General features: G+C 35.5%; 1 protein-coding gene across 1 annotated transcript in view; it reads right to left on the minus strand.

Moving 5' to 3' along the window:
• RSF1 (remodeling and spacing factor 1) overlaps positions 1-19649 on the minus strand; it is a 161787-nt gene that overhangs the window by 75927 nt on the left and 66211 nt on the right. Inside the window, exons 3-4 of the mRNA XM_008565953.1 lie at positions 9329-9421; positions 2178-2383 (exon numbers count right to left, since the gene is read on the minus strand). Of these exons, the coding sequence (XP_008564175.1) occupies positions 2178-2383; positions 9329-9421 (299 nt within the window). The remainder of the gene's footprint in view (positions 1-2177; positions 2384-9328; positions 9422-19649) is intronic.

A 19649-nucleotide genomic window follows, 5' to 3' on the forward strand; every position in this document is an offset into this window, starting at 1 on the left:
GGGGGGGGGGGGGGGGGGGGGGGGGGGAGAGGAAGATATAACAACCACAACTTTTTTTTTTAACTTTTTACAACAAGAAAATGGAAGGGACACACCTGGGTGGGAGGGAGGAGAGGGAGGAGGGAGGGAGGTTTCGGTGATGGGACACAATAACTAACTACATTGTATATTGACAAAATAAAAATAATAAAAAAAATAAAAATAAAAATTGGTATTTATTATGTAAAATAAGAGTCAATAAACCCAATGGTTTTTGAGCAGTCCCAAATATTTCTGCATTATTTATGTAACGTTCCCTGGCACATTAGAAGACAGGAATACACATATTCATAGAGCTCTTCAAAATGGCTAAAAATAACCTGGCACTAGGTCTCTGACGAAATTTGTGGTTGTCAACATGAGAAAACTGTATTCAGGCATTCTATCTAAGCATTTTCTTCTGAACAATTGCCACATACACCACTGCATGTTTATCATAAACAGATTTTTAAGAAGGTTTAAAAAGAAAAAGTAGAAGCATGTGAAATAAAACCTGGAGAAATGGTAAAGAATGAGAAGAGGTGAAAGCAATATCAATAGAATTCAGACCTTTCTACTGATAAATATTTCTTCAATGAAGAAACTAAGTTTCAATCTTTGTGGTAAGAAAAGTTGTATGAAAAGCCAATAGTTAAAAAGGTGGGGAGTAAAAGAGCAAATGCTTATTGAGCATGTACTATGGTCCTAGCATGACTGCTCATATATTCCTAACAACAACTTTATTGGGGAACTATTATCACCTTCATTTTAAAGTATAAGAAAGCAACTATCAGAGATATTAAGTAATGTGCCTACAGATGATAAGTGGGCAAACTTAGATTCAAACATAATTGTTAACTCTAAAAGCTCACATCATGCATTAGGGTATAATCTACTCAAAACACTGTACATTAGAAGTGTTGTAAACATATATGACTGACCAATTCTAATCACTAATTATTTTTCTGTCATATTTTCTTCATCTACAAAGTAGGAGAGATGACTTTCTCTATGCAAGCTTGATATGGGAAACATCATGAACACAGAACCCCATTCAACGTTTATATTCATAGGGAGAGACTGTGTATAAATTTTACTTCAGAACTACTTTGTTTACCAACATTTAGTAAATTAACTACATGCAGAATCATGTAATTATATATGCTATTAAAACAATCCCCCATGAGCTTATTTAATTCACTTATTATTAGTGAATGAAAGTTGAGCTTTTTAAAAATATATGTATCATAGAAATTAATAAAATATTTCTAAATAATGAAGTTGCAAAGATAGAAAATAAAAGAGGCAAAGATTCTGAATAAAGGTCCTGGTATCGCTCACTGATTTTTAAAAAAAGTTATATTTCAAAGCTGTGCACTAAATGTTTCTGTTCAAATATATTTATCAATACAAATAATAAATCAAGGTTTTTAAAAGAACTATGACAAAAAAAAGCACAATGTTCCTCAGATTTCTTCAGAACCCCAGTAAAGAAATGTATGCACAACAAAAAAAAAGAAAATATACTGGGTCAGAACGAATTGGCTGAATTAAAATAATTAGAAATACATAGATAATGCCTAATAAAAAACCATGGTTAAAAAACCAAACAACGGGCTGGCCCGGTGGCGCACTGCTTCAGTGCGCCGCTTGGGAGCGCGGCGGCGCTCCCGCCGAGGGTTCGGATCCCATGTACAGACCGGCTGCTCACTGGCTGAGCGAGGTGCAGGCGCAACACTGAAGGTTGCGATCCCGGTCCGATACGGGCGCGACACTGAGGGTTGCGATCCATTGCCGGTCATGAAAAAAGACAAAAAGGAAGAAAAAAAAAAAAAAAAAAAAAACCAAACAATGCTTCTCTGTGTTTTTGTCTAACAATATGTTCTTCTGTGCATATTACTTGTACATTATTATTACTGTTCAGATTCTGGCTTCCTTAAGTTGAAGGTGTCCTGGTATGAATTAAACTGTTAAATACATTCATTTATTCGACAAATAATTGATTACAAGCTCACTACAGATACTGTGCTGGATACTAGATTAAACCCTGAGAATTCCCCAACACCAAAAAAAAAGGACCATTTCCACTTCACACATCAAGTTCTAGTAGAAAAGAGATCAAACTAAGAAACACGCAAATAAATCCCAATAAAAGATACCTGACAATGCATTTCCATGAAGAGCCATCTTGGTCATCTTGTTCTTCTATGTACATTCTGACATTGTGATCTTGATCCAACTGATACCAGTACATGAGACCATCTTTGTCTCGTCCAATTGGCTGAAGACGCATAGTATCAGCATCCTCCTCATTGATAATATTCTTAAATTTGAGATTGTCATCAAACTGACACTCACAGAGATACTGAAAAATAGTCATAATAAGGCTTAAAATACTCCATAAATGTTTCGCAATCACAATAAATATGATATAGTCGATCAATTCAGGGACAGGCAGGAGCAGATAGAACACCCATAACTTATCAATCTTTCACTATCCTCTCCCCTGTTTTGTAAAACTGTTTAGAATAATCAATTTAAAAAGATAAATTCTTTTTTTTTGTCTTTTGTCTTTTTTCCGTGTCCGGCAACGGATCGCAACCCTCAGTGTTGCCCCCGTACCGGACCGGGGACCGGCAACGGGATCGCAAGCCTCGGTCTTGCTCCCGCGCCTCGCTCAGCCAGTGAGCGGGAGCCGGTCTGTATGTGGGATCCGAACCCTCGGACAGGAGCACCACCGTGCTTCCCAAGCGGCGCACTATCCAGTGCGCCACCAGGCCGGCCCCTTAAAAAGATAAATTCTAAGTTAACAATCTATTTTAATCTTACACCAACTTATAGGTTTAATACAACCACTGACACACAAATCAAGTTATATTTCAAAAGCAATAAGCCTGTTTGCACTAAAACACCCCAAATTGTCTTGTGGTATGAAATTTTTAAAAAACTGTCACTTGTTTTTAAAATTTTTAACCAATTTATTTTTTAATTGTCAAATTAAAATTGTATTTATGGTATACAACATGATGTTTTGATATATGTGTACAATGTGGCATGGCTAAATCAAGCTAATTAACATATACATTACCTCACATTTTTTTTGCGATGAGAAATTTAAAAATCTACTCTCTTAGCAATTTTTAAATACGCAATACACTGTCATTAACTATAGTTACCATGTTATACAATAGATCTACTGAATTAATTCCTCCTAACTGAATTTTCGTTAACTTTGACCTACATCTCTCCTCCCACAGACCCCTGGTAACCACCATTCTACTCTGTTTTCATTTATTTTCTCTTTTAGATTCCACATGTAAGTGAGATCATGGGGTATTTCTTTCTGTGCCTCGCTTTTTTCACTTAGTATCATGTCTTCCATTTTCATCCATGTTGTCACAAATGACAGGATTTCCTTCTTTTTTAAGGCTGAAGAGTACTGCATTGACTATATACCATATTTTCTTTATCCATTCAGCCACTGATAGACACTTAGGTTGATTCCATACCTTGGGTACTGTGATTAATACTGCAGTAACATGGGAGTGCATATATCTCAAACTGATTTCATTTCCTTTGGATATATACCCAGTAGTGGGATTGCTGGAACATATGGTAGTTCTATCTTAAATTTTTTGAGGAACCTCCACGTTGTTTTCTATAATGGCTGTACTATTTTACATTCTCACCAACAGCACGTAAGTGTTCCCTTTTCTCCACATCTTAGCCAATATTTATCTCTTGTCTTTTTGATAACAGCCACCCTAAAAGGTATGAGGTAGTATTTCATTATGGTTTTAATTTGCATTTCCCTGATGGTAAGTGATGCTGTGCAGTTTTCATACACCTGTTAGTCATGTCTATGTCTTCTTTTGAGAAATATCTGTTTAGGTCCTTTGCACATGCATATTTTTAATTATATGTTTTCTGCTGTTCAGTTGTTTCAGTTCCTTATATATACGGGATATTAATCCCAACCAATGAATGGTTTGCAGGTATCTTCTCCCATTCTGTAGGTTGTCTCTTCACTCTGCTGATTATTTCTGTTGCTGTGCATAAGCTTTTCAGTTTGATGCAATACCATTTGTCTACTTTTGCTTTTGTTGTCTGTGCTTTTGGGGTCATATCCAAAAAATCTTTGCTTCGACCAACGTCAGGAAGGTTTTCCCCTATATTTTCTTCAAGTAGTTTTACACTTTCAGGTCTTATGTTTAAGTCTTTAACTCATTTTGAGTTGATCTTTTCATATGGGGTGAGATAAAGGTCTAATTTCATTCTTCTCCATGTGGATATCTACTTTTCCCAACACTATTTATTTTTACAAGAGACTGTCCTTTCCCTATTTTGTGTCTGAGGCAACTTTGTCAAAGATCAGTTGACTGATATCTGCAGATTTATTTCTGGGCTCTCTATTCTGTTGTTGGTCTATATGTTTTCATATGTCTGTTTCATACCATGTCGTTTGATTACTATAGTTTTGTAGTAGGTTTTGAGATCAGATAGTATGATAACTCCAAGTTTGTTCTTTTTTCTCAAGATTGCTTTGGCTATTTGGGGTCTTTTGTGGTTCCATATGAATTTTAGGATTTTTTAAAAATTTCTGTAAATAGGGCTGGCTGGTTACTCAGTTGGTTAAAACACAAACTTGTAATACCAAGGTCAAGGATCAAAAACCCCATACTGGCCAGCCACCAAAAAAAAATTTTTTTTTTCCGTGAATAATGTCATTAGAATTTATAAGGACTGTAGATCACTTTGGGTAAGTATGGACATTTTTAACAATATTAATTTTTCTACTTCATGAACATGAGATAACTTTCCATTTATTTGGGCCTTCAGTTTCTTTCACTGTTGTTTTAGTTTTCTGTGTAGAGATTTATTTTACCCCTTTGGTTAAATTTATTCCTAAATGTTTTATTTTTGTGATGCTATGGTAAATGGGACTGCTTTCTCAATTTCATTTTTTTTCCTTGTTTAGACATTTTTTTACTGTGATAAAATATAGACAATATAAAAGTTACCATTTAAACATTTCTAAGTGTACTGCTCAGTGACATTAAGTACATTCACATTATTGTGCAGCCATCACCATCATCCATCTCCAGAAATTTTTCATCTTCCCAAACTGAAATTCTGTACCCATTAAACACTAATTCTCCATTCTTCCTCCCCAGCCCCTGGCAACCACCATTCTGCTTTTTGTCTGTATGAATTTGACTATCCTAGGTACCTCACATAAGTGGAATTTTACAGTATTTGTCCTTTTGTGACTGGCTTATTTCACTTAGTATAATGTCCTCAAGATTCATCCACATTGCAGTGTGTGTCAGAATTGCCCTGCTTTTTAAGGCTGAATAACATTCCATTGTTTATATATACCAAATCTTGTTTATCCATTCATCTTTCAATGGACACTTGGGTTGTTTCTACTTTTAGGTTATTATGTACAGATATCTCTTTGCTACCCTGCTTCCAATTCTTTTGGGTATATACTCAGAAGTGGAATTGCTGGATCATATGGTAATTTTATGTTTAATTTTTTGAGGACACACCATACTGTTTTTTATAGCAGCTGCTCCATTTTACATTCCCACCAACAGTGCACAAGAGTTCTAATTTCTCCACATCTTCACCACCACTTATTATTTTCTGGTTTTTTTGATAACAGCCATCCTAATCGGTATGAGATGATATCTCATATAGTTTTGATTTGCACTTTCCTAATGCTTAGTGATGCAGAACATCTTTTCATATAATTGTTGACTATTTATATATCTTCTTTGGAGAAATGTCTATTCAAGTCTTTTCCCATTTTTTAATTGGGTAGTTTTTGTTGTTGAGTTGTAGGAGTTCTTTATATATTCCGGATATTTACCATTTATTATATATATGATTTGCAAATATTTTCTCCCATTCTATATGTTTCCTCTTCACTCTGTTCATTGTGTCCTTTGATGCACAGAAGTTTTTAATTTTTATGTACAGTCAGTCCTCCAATCTGTGGGTTCTGCATCCATGGATTCAACCAAACATGGGGAAAAAAATAATTAACAATACAACATAAAAAGTAACATAAATAAAAAACAATACAGTATAACACTTATTTACATAGCATTTACATTGTATTAGGTATTATAAGTATTAATTTCATTTTTGGATAGTTCATTATTAGTGAATAAAAACACTTACTGATTTTTGTACATTCATTTTGTATCCCGCAACTTCGCTGAATTCATTTATTAGTTCTAACAGTTTTGGGGTAGATTCTTTAGGGTTTTGCATGTATAAGATTATGTCGACAACAAACAATTTAATTTTTGTCATCAGTGACAACTTAACTTTTTCCTTTCCAATTTTAGTGTCTTCTATTTATTTGTCTCACCTAACTGCTCTGGGTAGGACTTCCACTGCTACGTTGAATAGAAGTGTTGATAGTGCAGCACATCCTTGTCTTCTTCCTGATCTTAGAGGAAAAGCTTTCAGTTTTTCACTGCTGAGTATGATATAAGCTGTGGCCTTGTCATATATGGTCTGTATTATGTTGAAGTACACATTCGTTCTATACCTGATTTATTGAGAGTTTTTATCATGAAAGCACAATGCTGAACTTTGTCATATGCTTTTTCCCCTTCATTCTGTTAATGTAGTGTGTCGCATTTACTGATTTGAGTATGCTGAATAATCACTGCACCCCAGGATCCCAGGATAAATCCCACTTGATCACAGTGAATGATTTTTTAACGTGCTGCTGAACTCAGTTGCTAGTATTTTGTTAAGGATTTTTGCGTCTATGTTCATCAGGGATATTGGCCTATAATTTTCTTTTTTTGTGGTGTCCTTGTCTAGCTTTGGTATAAGGGTAACACTAGCTTTGTAAAATGAGTTTGGAAATGTTTTCTCCTCTTCAGTTTTTTAGAAGAGTTTGAGAAAGACTGCTATCAGTTAGCCTTTAAATGTTTCATAGAATTCAGCTGTGAAGCCATCAGGTCCTGGGCTTATCTTTGAAGGGAGATTTTTTATTACCAATTCAATTTTCTTACTTGTTAGTTTCTATTCAGATTTTCTGTTTCTTCATAATTCAATGTTGGTAGGTTGTATGTTTCTAAGTATTCCTTCTAGGTTATTCAATTTGTTGGCATGTAATTGTTCATAGTAGTCTCTTATGATCCTTTTTAATTCTGTGTTATCACTTGTAATGTCTCTGCTTTCCCTTCTAATTTTATTTGAGTCTTCTCTCTTTTTCTCTTAGTCAGCCTAGCTAATGGTTTATCAATTTGTCTATCTTTTCAAAACACCGTCTCTTGGTTTCATTAATCTTTTGTATTGTTTTTCTAGTCTCTGTTTCATTTATTTCTGCTCTTGTCTTTTTTCTCTTCTTCTACTAACTTTCAGCTGTTTGTTCTTTTTCTAGTTCCTTAAGGTATAACTTTCAGTTGTTTGAGATTTTTCTTCTTTTTTAATGTAGGTATTTATTGCTATACACTTCCATTCTTAAATCTGCTTTTCTTCTGCATTCCGTAAGTTTTGGTATGTTGTATTTCCATTTTCATTTGTGTCAAGACTTTTTAAATTTCCCTTTTGATTTATTCTTTGATCCAATGGTTGTTCAGGAGTCATGGTGTAAAATTTTTAATAATGCTTTCTCTGCTATAGCTTTTAAATGAATATGATTTTTGAAAGGACTATCTGATTTTGAAAGCCTTAGACATATGCAGTTTTCAAGGAAAGCAGTCTTCCATGGATAGCTGTCTCAATTAATTCTCTTAATAAAAAGATATTCACATGAGTAAATTGGAAGAGCAGACTAACATTTTATTATACATTTTAGCTATGATTATAAAGTCAGATTTCTTCACTAAGTTTCTCTGCTCAGACAGACAATACATAAAGTTCCTACCACAGCCTCTTTGCCTTTGCTTGTGTCAGCTAGCCCAACAGTCTCTTAAGCTTTTTTGATCAAGCATCCTTACCACTAAAAAAATTTATAACACATCTTCAATAATTATGTGCATTTTATATATATTACATGCACGTATTTACATATTTACTATATACATAAATCTTTACTAACATATACATTATAATATAGTACAGAAAGTTATTTCAAAGGTTGAGATTTTTAAAAATTATGACTAGAAGTTCTATGACTTTGTTCTGACACTCCAATGAATCATCTTACAGACCCCTTTGGGATCAATGGTCTGGGGATGGATGAGCCTGCATGATAATATACCCTGAAATCTGAGTTTACTATGACATTCGGTTTTCTCAGAAAAGTGTCTTATGGATCTTGCAAAATTTTGTGTAGGCCCTAATGGCAATAATATCTAATAGCAAAATAAGAGCTACTCTATAGTCTTATCCTATTTTCAAAAAAATAATATATATACTATATTTTAACAATCATCACTAAATCCTGAGGTCCTCTGAACAAGGAACCTATTTTTAAAATATTATGAATTTCAGAAGTTGTGAAAACTTTAATTTTTCCACAATGACTATTTTCCCTCCTCTATTCTGCTGGCCATGTTGCTACTAAATAGGGACAATACTAGGAAGAGGACAGGAAAAGAAAGGGAAACTCAAACTTGAAAATAAGCCTACTTTGGGGCCGGCCCGGTGGCGCACTGCTACAGTGCGCCGCTTGGGAAGCGCGGTGGCGCTCCCGCCGAGGGTTCGGATCCCACGTACAGACCGGTTCCCGCTCACTGGCTGAGTGAGGTGTGGGAGCAACACCGAGGGTTGCGATCCCGTTGCCAGTCCCGGTCCGGTACGGGCGCGACACTGAGGGTTGCAATCCGTTGCCGGACACGAAAAAAGACAAAAAGGAAAAAAAAAAAAAGAAAATAAGCCTACTTTGAGATGACCCATTTTTATCAAGCCAGTTTGGTTAGGTGAGGGTTTTACTAAGTGCACAATGGCATGCTCCTAGTCATCTGGAAAACAATACCAAATTACTAATTTAGTCAATCAGTGGAAGATTAACCATAGTTTACAGTAGACAGCAATGATTATGAAAGCTGAAAACAATGAGTAAAACTAATTTGGGGCAATTGCTTGCCCATTCCATTACTGTCCCTGCAAGTAGAAATAAGTAAACCTAGAAACACTTATGCATTGAAAACAATTTTTAAAACTCAGTATTTTATGAAATAAACTGTTTTTGTCACCAAAAAAGAAGGAAAGAATGTATTTTTCTCTTTCACTAGCAATAAAAATGTCTGGTTTTTGTTTATTTCCCCATTTAACCAGGAGTCGAAAGTGAATTTTTACATTAAATTAATTGTAACACAAATAATAAATCTATTACCTTTAAGAGTGCTAGTTTGCATTCAACACTCATTTCACGATAGCCTTTCTTCTCCATTTCCCATGCCCAGGTGCTGTTAAACTCTTGGCATATCTGTCAGAGAAAGTTAATATCGTAAAACATGAAAGCAATTTTATTTACGGTAGTCTTGTACAAGTATGCTAGATGCTTTTGTTAGTGTGTATTTATAAAGGAAAGAGTTTACACCAAACAACAGTCCAATCCAATTCCACCCTAAAGTGCATACTACTTAAACCCTTCAGAAATGTTTACTATCGTCTGATAACTGAATTTAAAGTAAGAAGTAATCTCTAGCTCTCTCCTCTGCTCTCAAGAACTTTATGCACACTTTTGGGGCACATTCTTCCACATTAGAGTAATTATTTGATTACATCACTCGAAATGGCTGGAAGTTACCTGAGGGCAAGGGCAATAGTTTATTCATCTTTATGCCTAGAACAGAAGTAGTGTTCAAAAAACATACCAAATTGTACACATATTTTTTAATCAAGCTTCTCTCCAACTCAATGTCCTCTTCTTATTCATGGGTAAAGTAAAAATTCCATCGCTTGGTTGGCATTTGCGACCTTGTACAATGTGGCTTTAACTTAAATGTCTAGGTTTCTCTCCCTACAAGCATTTCAGGCAATCCAGAGCCACTACAACAGGCTAAAGAAACGACTCCACTCTGAAGTCAGTGCAGCACACTTTCTCTCATTTCGCAGCTCTTCCTAGAATAGAGGACAGAGGAAGCTAATAAGGGAGGTAAATATGGAAAAATGCCATGGGTTCTGTGACATCTGTGAGCCAGTATTTAGCAATAAAAGGGAAACAGTAATAATATTGATCTTAAAGGCTATTAAGTAGTCATGTAAAATGGTGTAAAATGCCTACCAATTTCATAGTCTTTTACAAACAGGAGCAAAGAGTATAATGAGAACCAAGGACGAAGAACCAACGCAAGGCAAGAAATTATCCTGGAGCATGGGCAATTGGCTAGACAGGCAGGCAGGACAAAAACCATTAGGCACATGGGACTGCTTATATGACCATCTCAAGCCAGAAATAAGATCTGAATGGCCCTCCCAGGTGAGTTAGCCTTTTTCCTACCCGGCACCAATGTCATCTTTTTACCATTTTGTACAATAAAATCACAGGAGATCAGTATCTGGATAGAAAAAGAATCTAAGGCAAGTAGCATAGCCAGGAACTGTATAGTCCAGGGTCTTCAAAGACTCAGAGGAAGAATGAGTTCCCCATTCACCGCAATAGCATACTTCCTCTGACTGACAGTATTACATTCTGTAGAGAGAAAAAACGTGAGATATACAGAGAAAAGGAAAATTCTGGAATATTATACAGGGAAGACCCTAAAGTGATTATATCAAAAGCTAAAAGGTCAGGATCTGAATAGACATCTCACCAGAACAAGAAAAACAGAAAATAACAAATGCTGGTGGAGGATGTGGAAAAATGTGAAATGCTCATGGACTGCTGGTGGGAATGCAAAATGTTGCCACTGCTTGAGAAAATGGCTTGGCAGTTCCTCCAATGTTAACACTGAGTGACCATATGACTTAGCAATTCCACACCTAGGTATTTATACTAAAAAAATAAAAACATATGTCCACACAAAAACTTGTACAAGAACATTCATAGAAGTATTATTCACAATAGTCTAAGAGATATTTGGATAAATGAAAGAAGAGATAGTGGATAAGTGAAATATGGTATATCCATAAATGAAATTTTATACAGCCACAAAAAGGACTGAAATGATACATGCTACAGCATGGATCGATCCCGAAAGCACGTTAAGTGAAAGAAATTAGACACAAAAGCCATACATTGCATGGTTCTAGGTATAAAAAATATCCAGAATAGTCAAATCCACAGAGACAGAAAGTAGATTAGAAAGCAGCAGTTGCCAAGGGAGAATGGGGAGCCACTGCTAATGGTAGGGGATTTCTTTTTGGAGTGATAAAAATGTTCTGAAATTTAGATAGTAGTAATGATTGCATGCTCCTTGTAAGTATACTAAAAAACACTGAATTGTATGTTTTAAAAGTGTGAATTTTATGGTATGTGAATAATATTTCAATTTAAAAATAAAAATAAAAGACAAGAAGATAACCAACAATGCAGAGCCCAGTTATGACCTAGAAGAAGCATTTATTGAGTGCTCTGCTGCATGCTAGGCCCCAAGAAGAAGAGGACGCTGGGTGACCATCCTAGAGGCTAATGCTGAGTGTGGGGAAGCTCATCCTCAGTATCTGAGAGAGGCTGAGAATGACACAGCTTCAAAGTTTGTCCAGATACCAAAGCATAGCCAATGGTTCATGACATCACAAATTTCAAATACAAACGAACAACTCTTGATTAGCATCTACTATGTGAAAGGGGAGAAAATAAAAAGATAGGTGGATATAGAGATAATTAAGATATAGTGCCCCTACATTGCTTAACTTTAATTTACTGACCTTTATTTACAACATTTAGTGTACAAAACTTTTATTGCGCAGGTATTCAAAGATAATATGCTACTCATTTTCTATTTCTTTAATAACAATGGAGACATATTACTATGTCATTTGATGTTTTTTAAAAAAAAATCCACTAATTAGATACGTCCAAACACCCATAAAGCTACTGTCACCACATAGCAAATACTGCAAATAAAACTTGCAAATAGAAACAGTACTCTAAATGACATCTAAATAACTCTTATGAAAGACTTTTAATCTACACCCAGTATCAGCAAACTTTTTCTGTTAAGGGCTGAACAGTAAATAATTACAGCTCTTGTGAACCACATGGTCACTTTTGCAACTATTCATCTCTGCTATTAGAGTACAACAGCGGTCATAGAAAAGACGTAAATGAGTAAGCACGGCTATGTTCTAACAACACTATATTTATGGCTATTAAAATTTGAATTTCATATAATTTTCACATCATAAAATATTATTCTCCTTTTGATTTTTCTCCCAATTATTTAAATACATAAAAACCATTTTTAGTTTGTGAGCCATACATAATAAACAGGTCGCAGGCAGGATGGGCCACAGTTTGCCTACAGAGCCAGAAACTAGCTGTGTCTATCAGAGACTATTTACAACAATGTATTCTTGGGTCCTTCAAGCATGGGGATCCTTACTACACTGGTAGTTCATATTAACTCTCCATGTTCCAACGTGATTCTGACCAAGAGGCCTTGCAATTATAATTTGGTTTCACATGCAATTTCTCTTTAGGAAGAGAATGCTCCAATATCCAGAACATGAACATTTTGGTATAACATTCATATTTATAACCATAAATTATTATTCCATAATACTGGTTTTATGTTTGATTCTCTGTAAATCTGATTAACAAGAGGTCATACCCTGTTATACTTCCCTGCATGATGCCTAAGGGACAAGCCCTTCCTTCTCGTGACGCATAACTAAAATCGATGTTCTGTGCCTGCAAGGTTGAAAGCTAAATACTCAGCTTGGGAAGTGTCTTGGCCATCAACCAAGTTACTATTCCAATACTACCTGTGTCTTTTCCTCCTAACTTCTAAACACAGGAAAATAAAGTTGAGGATGGAAAATGGACAGAGGAGAAGAAACGAGCTTTTAAAGATTCCACATCAGCTCATCAGTTACAGGAGAATTGGTTTCATGCATACGTAGCATGGAATTTATCTCATTGGGATCATTAACATATTTATCTTGGACTCATACACAAAGTATTAATAATCCTTTTCTTTTTGAAAACTGAAAACATAAGGCATTAAAAAGGGGGTCAGGGTGTGAGAACTGCAAGAAGTCTCATCATGCCCCCTTCTTGCCCCTGCCCTAAGACACCTGAGATCAAACTCTAGGATGGCTTCTAGCAGCCTAAGGCCTTGTCCCTGGGATGAACTGACCCCCCTTAAGTCTCAATCTGCAAAAGCTCAAGGCTACCCAACCATTCCTTTGAAATGTTAGTATCAGGAAGGACAGGGCCTCTGTCTTCCCATCTCTGTGGGAGGGTAGAAGCCTAACTTCCATTAATGCCAGTTAGAAGACACAAATGGCATAATCACACTGACAGTGAACAACCCTCTTACCTGCTTTTTGTAATTTTTTACCTCTTTAATTCTGCTTGAGCTCCCCCATTCCCTCTTTTTCCTCCCTTCCCCCTTTAAAATACGCAGTCACCTCTGCACAAATTGGAACTGAGCCTAGCTCTCTACCCTACTGTAGTTGTTACCTGAATAAAATCTATCTTGACCACCTTTAACCAGTGTCAGGTTTTGTCTTTGACAAGGGGAGCCCTTGTAGATCATTCAGATCCAAATCTTTATTTTACAACTGAGAAACATGAAGTTGAAAGAGATTCACTTATCTAGTGATTCCACAAATATTTACTATGTGCCTACTATGCAGGAACTAGTCTAGTTGCTAGGATACCATGATAGAGACATCAAGGAGTTTGTATCCTATGAGGCAAACAGCTAAATTAGTAAGAAAATATTAAGTAATGAAAATGCTATGCTGAAAACAGAGTAATATGACAGAGAGAGTGTGGATACTACTCTGGATTGGCTACTTACTGAAGGCTTCATTAAAAAGTTGACTTTGCTGGGCACAGTGGTGTTGGCCTGTAGTCTCAGCTACCCGGGAGGCTTAGGGTAAAGGATTGCTTGAGCCCAGGGGTTCTGGGCTGTAGTACACTATGCTGATCTGGTGTATGCACTAAGTTCAGCATCAATACAGTGATCTCCCAGGAGTAGGGGAACCTATGGTTGCCTAAGGAGTGGGGAATCAGCCCAGGTCAGAAATGGAGGTCAAACTCCTGTGATCAGTAGTGGGATTGTGCCTGTGAATAGTCACTGCACTCCAGCCTGGGCAACACTATGAGACCCCATGTTTGTTTGTTTTTTTTTAAAGTTTGACACAAAAAGTTGACTCACAAAATAGAATTCAACAAGAAGATCTCGAGTAGAAATGTTCCAGACAGAGGAAATAAGCTATTGTAAAGGCCTTAAGTTTGGCATGTTAAAAGAACCGAAAAAAGACCAGTGTAAATAAAGAAGAATAAGGGGGAGAGTGGCAGGAGATAGGGTTGAAGAGGTAACCCAAGGGCCAAATTATGTAAGCCAGGGTAAGGATCAGCAGTTAATATGCTATTTCAAGTATGATAAGAAGCCACTGGAGAATTTTAAATGGAGGAATAATATGAGCTGATTTATAGTTCAAAAACATAGCTGCTGTGTAAAAAATGAATTTCAGAGGGGAAAAAATGGAAAAAAAAACAATTTTATGAAAACCAATTTTAAGGCCAATAGTGGCATGGACTATGATGATAGTAGTGAAGATCAGAGAGAAGTAGACAGCTACATTTTGGAGGTAAAATTATCAGAACTTTTGATAGAACACACGTAGAGGATGACTGGAAAGAAAGACCAAGGATGACATCTAGCATTATTGGCTTGAACAAACGGAAGAACAAAAGGGTTTTTACCTAAGGGTTTTTACAAAAGGGTTTTTACCTATTAAAAATGGGAGAAGGAAGTTAACAAGAGATAGGTTTGTACATACAGTTTGTGGTATGCATTAGACGTCTAAGAACTGCCTTGCTCAAAGTTAGTGACAGAGCTGAGACTTGAAGCTTATGGCCCTTGATTCAAAGATCTTTCCACTGGATCACATTATGTTTACTCAAACCTTTCAAATCTGAGTCAAGAAAAATTTTATGGCTGAACTCTGAGAAATCAAGGGCTGAGTCTTAACTCATCTTCGCATCCCAAGCTCGTGGCCAAGTATGAAACACACAGCAGGTACAAAACAAACATCTGACGAACAGATGAAAGACATACAAAAGTAATGTTTTATTTTAATTAAAAACAAGTTCTCTTAGGTTAATCACTAATAATTTCTATAGTCAACACAAAACATCTTAAAGAACATTTTAAATTCTTACTAGAATAATAACAGCTAACATTTATTGCATGTTTAAAAGGTGCAGAGCACTTTAAAATATTAAGTCAGTAAATTCTCATAACAACACTCATATTAGGTATATTGTTATCATCAGAAGGAAAATGAGGATCAGAGGTTATGTGCTTTACCCAAGAAATCAGAGCAATAGAAATTACTAGCTATAATCATTTATAGTGAAACCAGCATGAATTCAAGATACCAATCAGGTCAGTTGCCACCAAGGGAGCTGTGGACAAAGGCTAGATTGAAAATTATAAATCATCTAGCCCCACATTTATACTTAAATTACAACTCACCAGAAGTCTCCTAATATTTAAAAATGTCCAACTGTTTTGTATATATTAATCATTCTAGAGGACTAAATCAAACATTTTAGAAGCACTGCTATGTGACACACCTCACATTAAGTACTTGGAGGCCAAAGATGAATGAAGAGATAGTCTCTGCTCCAAGAAGTTCAAAATACAAAGAGAGAGAGACAGTTATGTAAACAAATAATTACAGGAGGGAGTCAGTAAATTGTCTACAAACTGAATAACTGATATATCTATAAACTACTATGAAAACACAGAGGAGAGCCAAGGGAGGGATGAAGGGAGACAAGGAAGGTTTTATATAAGTGGTGACATTTGTGCTAGGACCAGAAGGAGAACAAGGTTTTACAGGATAAGGAGGTATAGAGTATTTCAGGAAGAAAAATAAAGTGTTTTACAATGGGGATGTGAGTCATTATGGCATATTCTGTCAACATGGAGTTAAACAGAAGAGTTTTTTATGCTGAGCCCTAGAGCCCTAGATCATAGGCTTGAGGGTGGCAGTGGGCAGAGACAAGACCTTGAAGGAAGACAGTGAGCAGGGCTGTGAAAGTAACTCATGGCTAGTAAATATGGAGACCTATATTTACCAAGGGAAAATAGTCCTGTTGGCACTGTGCAGGACAGATAGGACATTAGATTCTGATGTCAAAGACACCAACTAAACTCTGCTGCAATAATTCAAGGGGAAAGTGATGAAGCTTGAGCTAAGGAAGTAGGAGAGGATATTAAAGAGAAGGCAGATTCATATAGTACACATATCTTATAAAAGCAATAATAAGTCTATATGGTTTTACCACTTATAAAAGAACTCTCACACATTTTATTTCATTTGAAGTGGGTAGCCTATAAAACTACAAAATTTTTTTAAAGCAAAAACAAAGTCTAATTCATTTTTTTATTTCCTGCAGTACTTACAAAGTATAGGGCATTGCTGATAGTGAACACTCAACAAATATTTACTGTGTCAGTGTTCTCTAAGTACTGAGAAAATTCATTATTATAATGGGATATCCGGGAACCCTGCCTATAAGAATGTATTGAGAGTTATATAGAATTGATGTTTCGGGGCCGGCCCGGTGGCGCACTGGATAAGTGCGCCGCTTGGGAAGCGCGGAGGTGCTCCCGCCCGAGGGTTTGGATCCCACATACAGACCGGTTCCCGCTCACTGGCTGAGTGAGGCGCGGGAGCGACCCCGAGGGTTACGATCCCGTTGCCGGTCCCTGGTCCGGTACGGGGGCAACACTGAGGGTTGCGATCCGTTGCCGGACATGGAAAAAGACAAAAAGACAAAAAAAAAAAGAATTGATGTTTCTTTAACTCCTTAAAAAACACATAGATGTAGAAAATATTTTGATGGCAAGATTTCTCAAGCAATGTGGTTTTGAAAATCAAAAGAACACCAAAACCTCAACAACTGACCAGAGCATAGGCAAGTATTAAGTAACTAGTTCATCCCACAATCATTTCATCAGGAACTTATTCTGTGCCAGACACTGTGCCAGACACCAGGATAAATAAGATACTACAGTTCCCACTAAAGGAGCTCAGGATTAGTGGAACAGGTAGCTGGAAACCTTGGCAAGTGTCATCTCAGTTAACCTATAAATTGGCACGTTTATACACCAAAAATTTGAGGAACGTTTGAAGTAATAAATATGCTAATTACCCTGATTTGACTGTACCCCATAAATATGTACAATTATTATGTGTCAATAAAAAAATTTTTAAATTTGAGGAGCTACTCTCAAAAGTAGTTTACTCTGAAGTCTTTAGTCAAGGAAAAGGTACCCTAAAAATACCTGACATAGTCTAGCAAGAATAATAAAATCTCTATACGGCTATTTTATATTGATACATTATAAAATATACCTAAAATGGAAAGAATGTGATTATAAAGTACCTCCTTCCAAGCAATCTACTCTATATCAGTAATCTAGAGACAGCAGAAACGGAATGGGACATTGGGCTTTAAAATCACGTAGACTGAGATTCAAATCCTGATTCTTTTTATCAGGAGTGTGATCTTGAGTCAATCATCTTTTTGAATTTCAGGTTCTTCATCTATAAGATGGAGGTTTTGTTCCAAGTAAAAGAGATAAAGAAGATGCCTAACAGATACTCACTGTGTCACACAACCCTTATATATATGCAAACCTGAATATAGTTCTAGAAAATCATCAGAAAAACCAATCAGAACAAAAGCAAGAGTTGTATAATTAAAAGCTGGTAAGAAGTAGGTCAGTGATCTTCAAAATTAAGGTAAAAACTGTTTTGTAACAATTCTGTTTCAGATATATATATATATATATATATATATATATATATATAGTATTTTATAATATCTAATATTTTATATATTTATAAATAGTATTTTCTATATCCAATACTTTATATATATGTCTAAGATTTAAATAAAATTATCAGTGGTTGTTTTCTTTTAATTTCCTACTTTTATTTTCCAGGTAATTAACCCTATACTATACTGAATGGCTTCCACTGTTATACTCTGTATCTATGATAGTGATTATGTCAAAGCTAAGATTCCTGGTAAATCTAAGAGAAACTTTCTTGTTTGCTGCATTTTAAAAATTTGTATTGTGGAGATAACAAATTTGTTATATATATTTATACTTATAACAAATATAAGACATAAAATTTGCCATTTTTACCTTTTTTAATTGTACAATTCACTGGCATTAATTACATTCACAATTTTATGTAGCCATTATAACTTTTCATTTGCAAAACTTATTCAACACCCAAACAAAAACACTTTAGCCATTAAACAATAACTTCGCATTCTGCTCTCACCCCACAGCACCTGGCAACCTCTAATGTACTTCCTGCCTCTATGAATTTGCCTATACTAGTTAGTGTAATGGAATCACACAATGTTTATCCCTTTGTGTCTGGCTTCATTTAAAATAATGTTTTAATTTTATGTATAGTATATGTATTATTAAAATGCAACATCCATTCATCTGTTGATGGACCACAGGTTGTTTCCACCTTTTGGCTATACTGAATAATCCTGCAATAAACACTGGCATACAAGTATCTGAGTCCCTGATATTGAGCATATACCTAGGAACGGAATTGCTGGGTCATATGGCAATTCTACGATTAGCTTTTTTAGGAACTGCCAAACTCTTTATCATAGTAGCTGTACCTTATTACATTCTCACTAGGAATACAGGCGGGTTCCAGTTTCTCTACAATCTCTCTAAAACTTATTATTCTTTTTTTTCAATAAAAGTAGCTATCCTATTAGGTGAAAAGTGGTATCTCACTGTGGTTTTGAATTGCATTTCCCCAATGATTAATAATGTTGAGCATTTTTCATGTGCTTATTGGTCTTTGTATATCTTCTTTGGAGAAGTGTCTATTCAAATCCTTTGCCTATTTTTTAACTTTTCATTGTTGGGTTTTAGGAGTTCTTTATATATTCTGGACATTAAACCCTTATTACTTATATGATTTGCAATACATGCATATGCAATTTGCAGTATGATTTCTCCCATTCTGTAAGCTGTCTTTTCACTTCCCTCATGCCCTTTGATGCAGAAAAGTTTTTAATTTTGATGAAATCTATTGATCTGTTTTTTTCTTTTGTTGCTCACTCTTCTGGTGTCTTATGTAAGGATCCACTGCCAAATACAAGGTCATGAAGATTTCCCCTATGTCTTCTTTTCTTGCTTTCTGTTTTTTTTTTTTTTTTTGTAAAGACAAGTCAAATGCAGTAGTGAGAAGAGGAGATAAAGTAGGACAAGAATTGATCTGTAACTGACTGTGAACAATCAATTGAAATAACTTTCTATCTTGAGACTAGGCAGCCCCTAAGTTTTCTTTTAAGAAATTCATAGATTTAGCTCTCATATTTGGGTTGTTAATCCATTTTGAGTTAATATTTGTAGGTATGAAGTAGGGCATCTGTTGTAATTGTAGGGCAATTGTTATATATATATATATATATATATATATATATTTTTTTTTTTTTTTTTTTTTTTTTTTTTTTTTTTTGTGTCCGGAAA

The sequence above is a fragment of the Galeopterus variegatus genome, unplaced genomic scaffold (genome assembly GCF_000696425.1).
Source record: "Galeopterus variegatus unplaced genomic scaffold, G_variegatus-3.0.2 Scaffold15, whole genome shotgun sequence".
Lineage (NCBI taxonomy): Eukaryota > Metazoa > Chordata > Mammalia > Dermoptera > Cynocephalidae > Galeopterus > Galeopterus variegatus.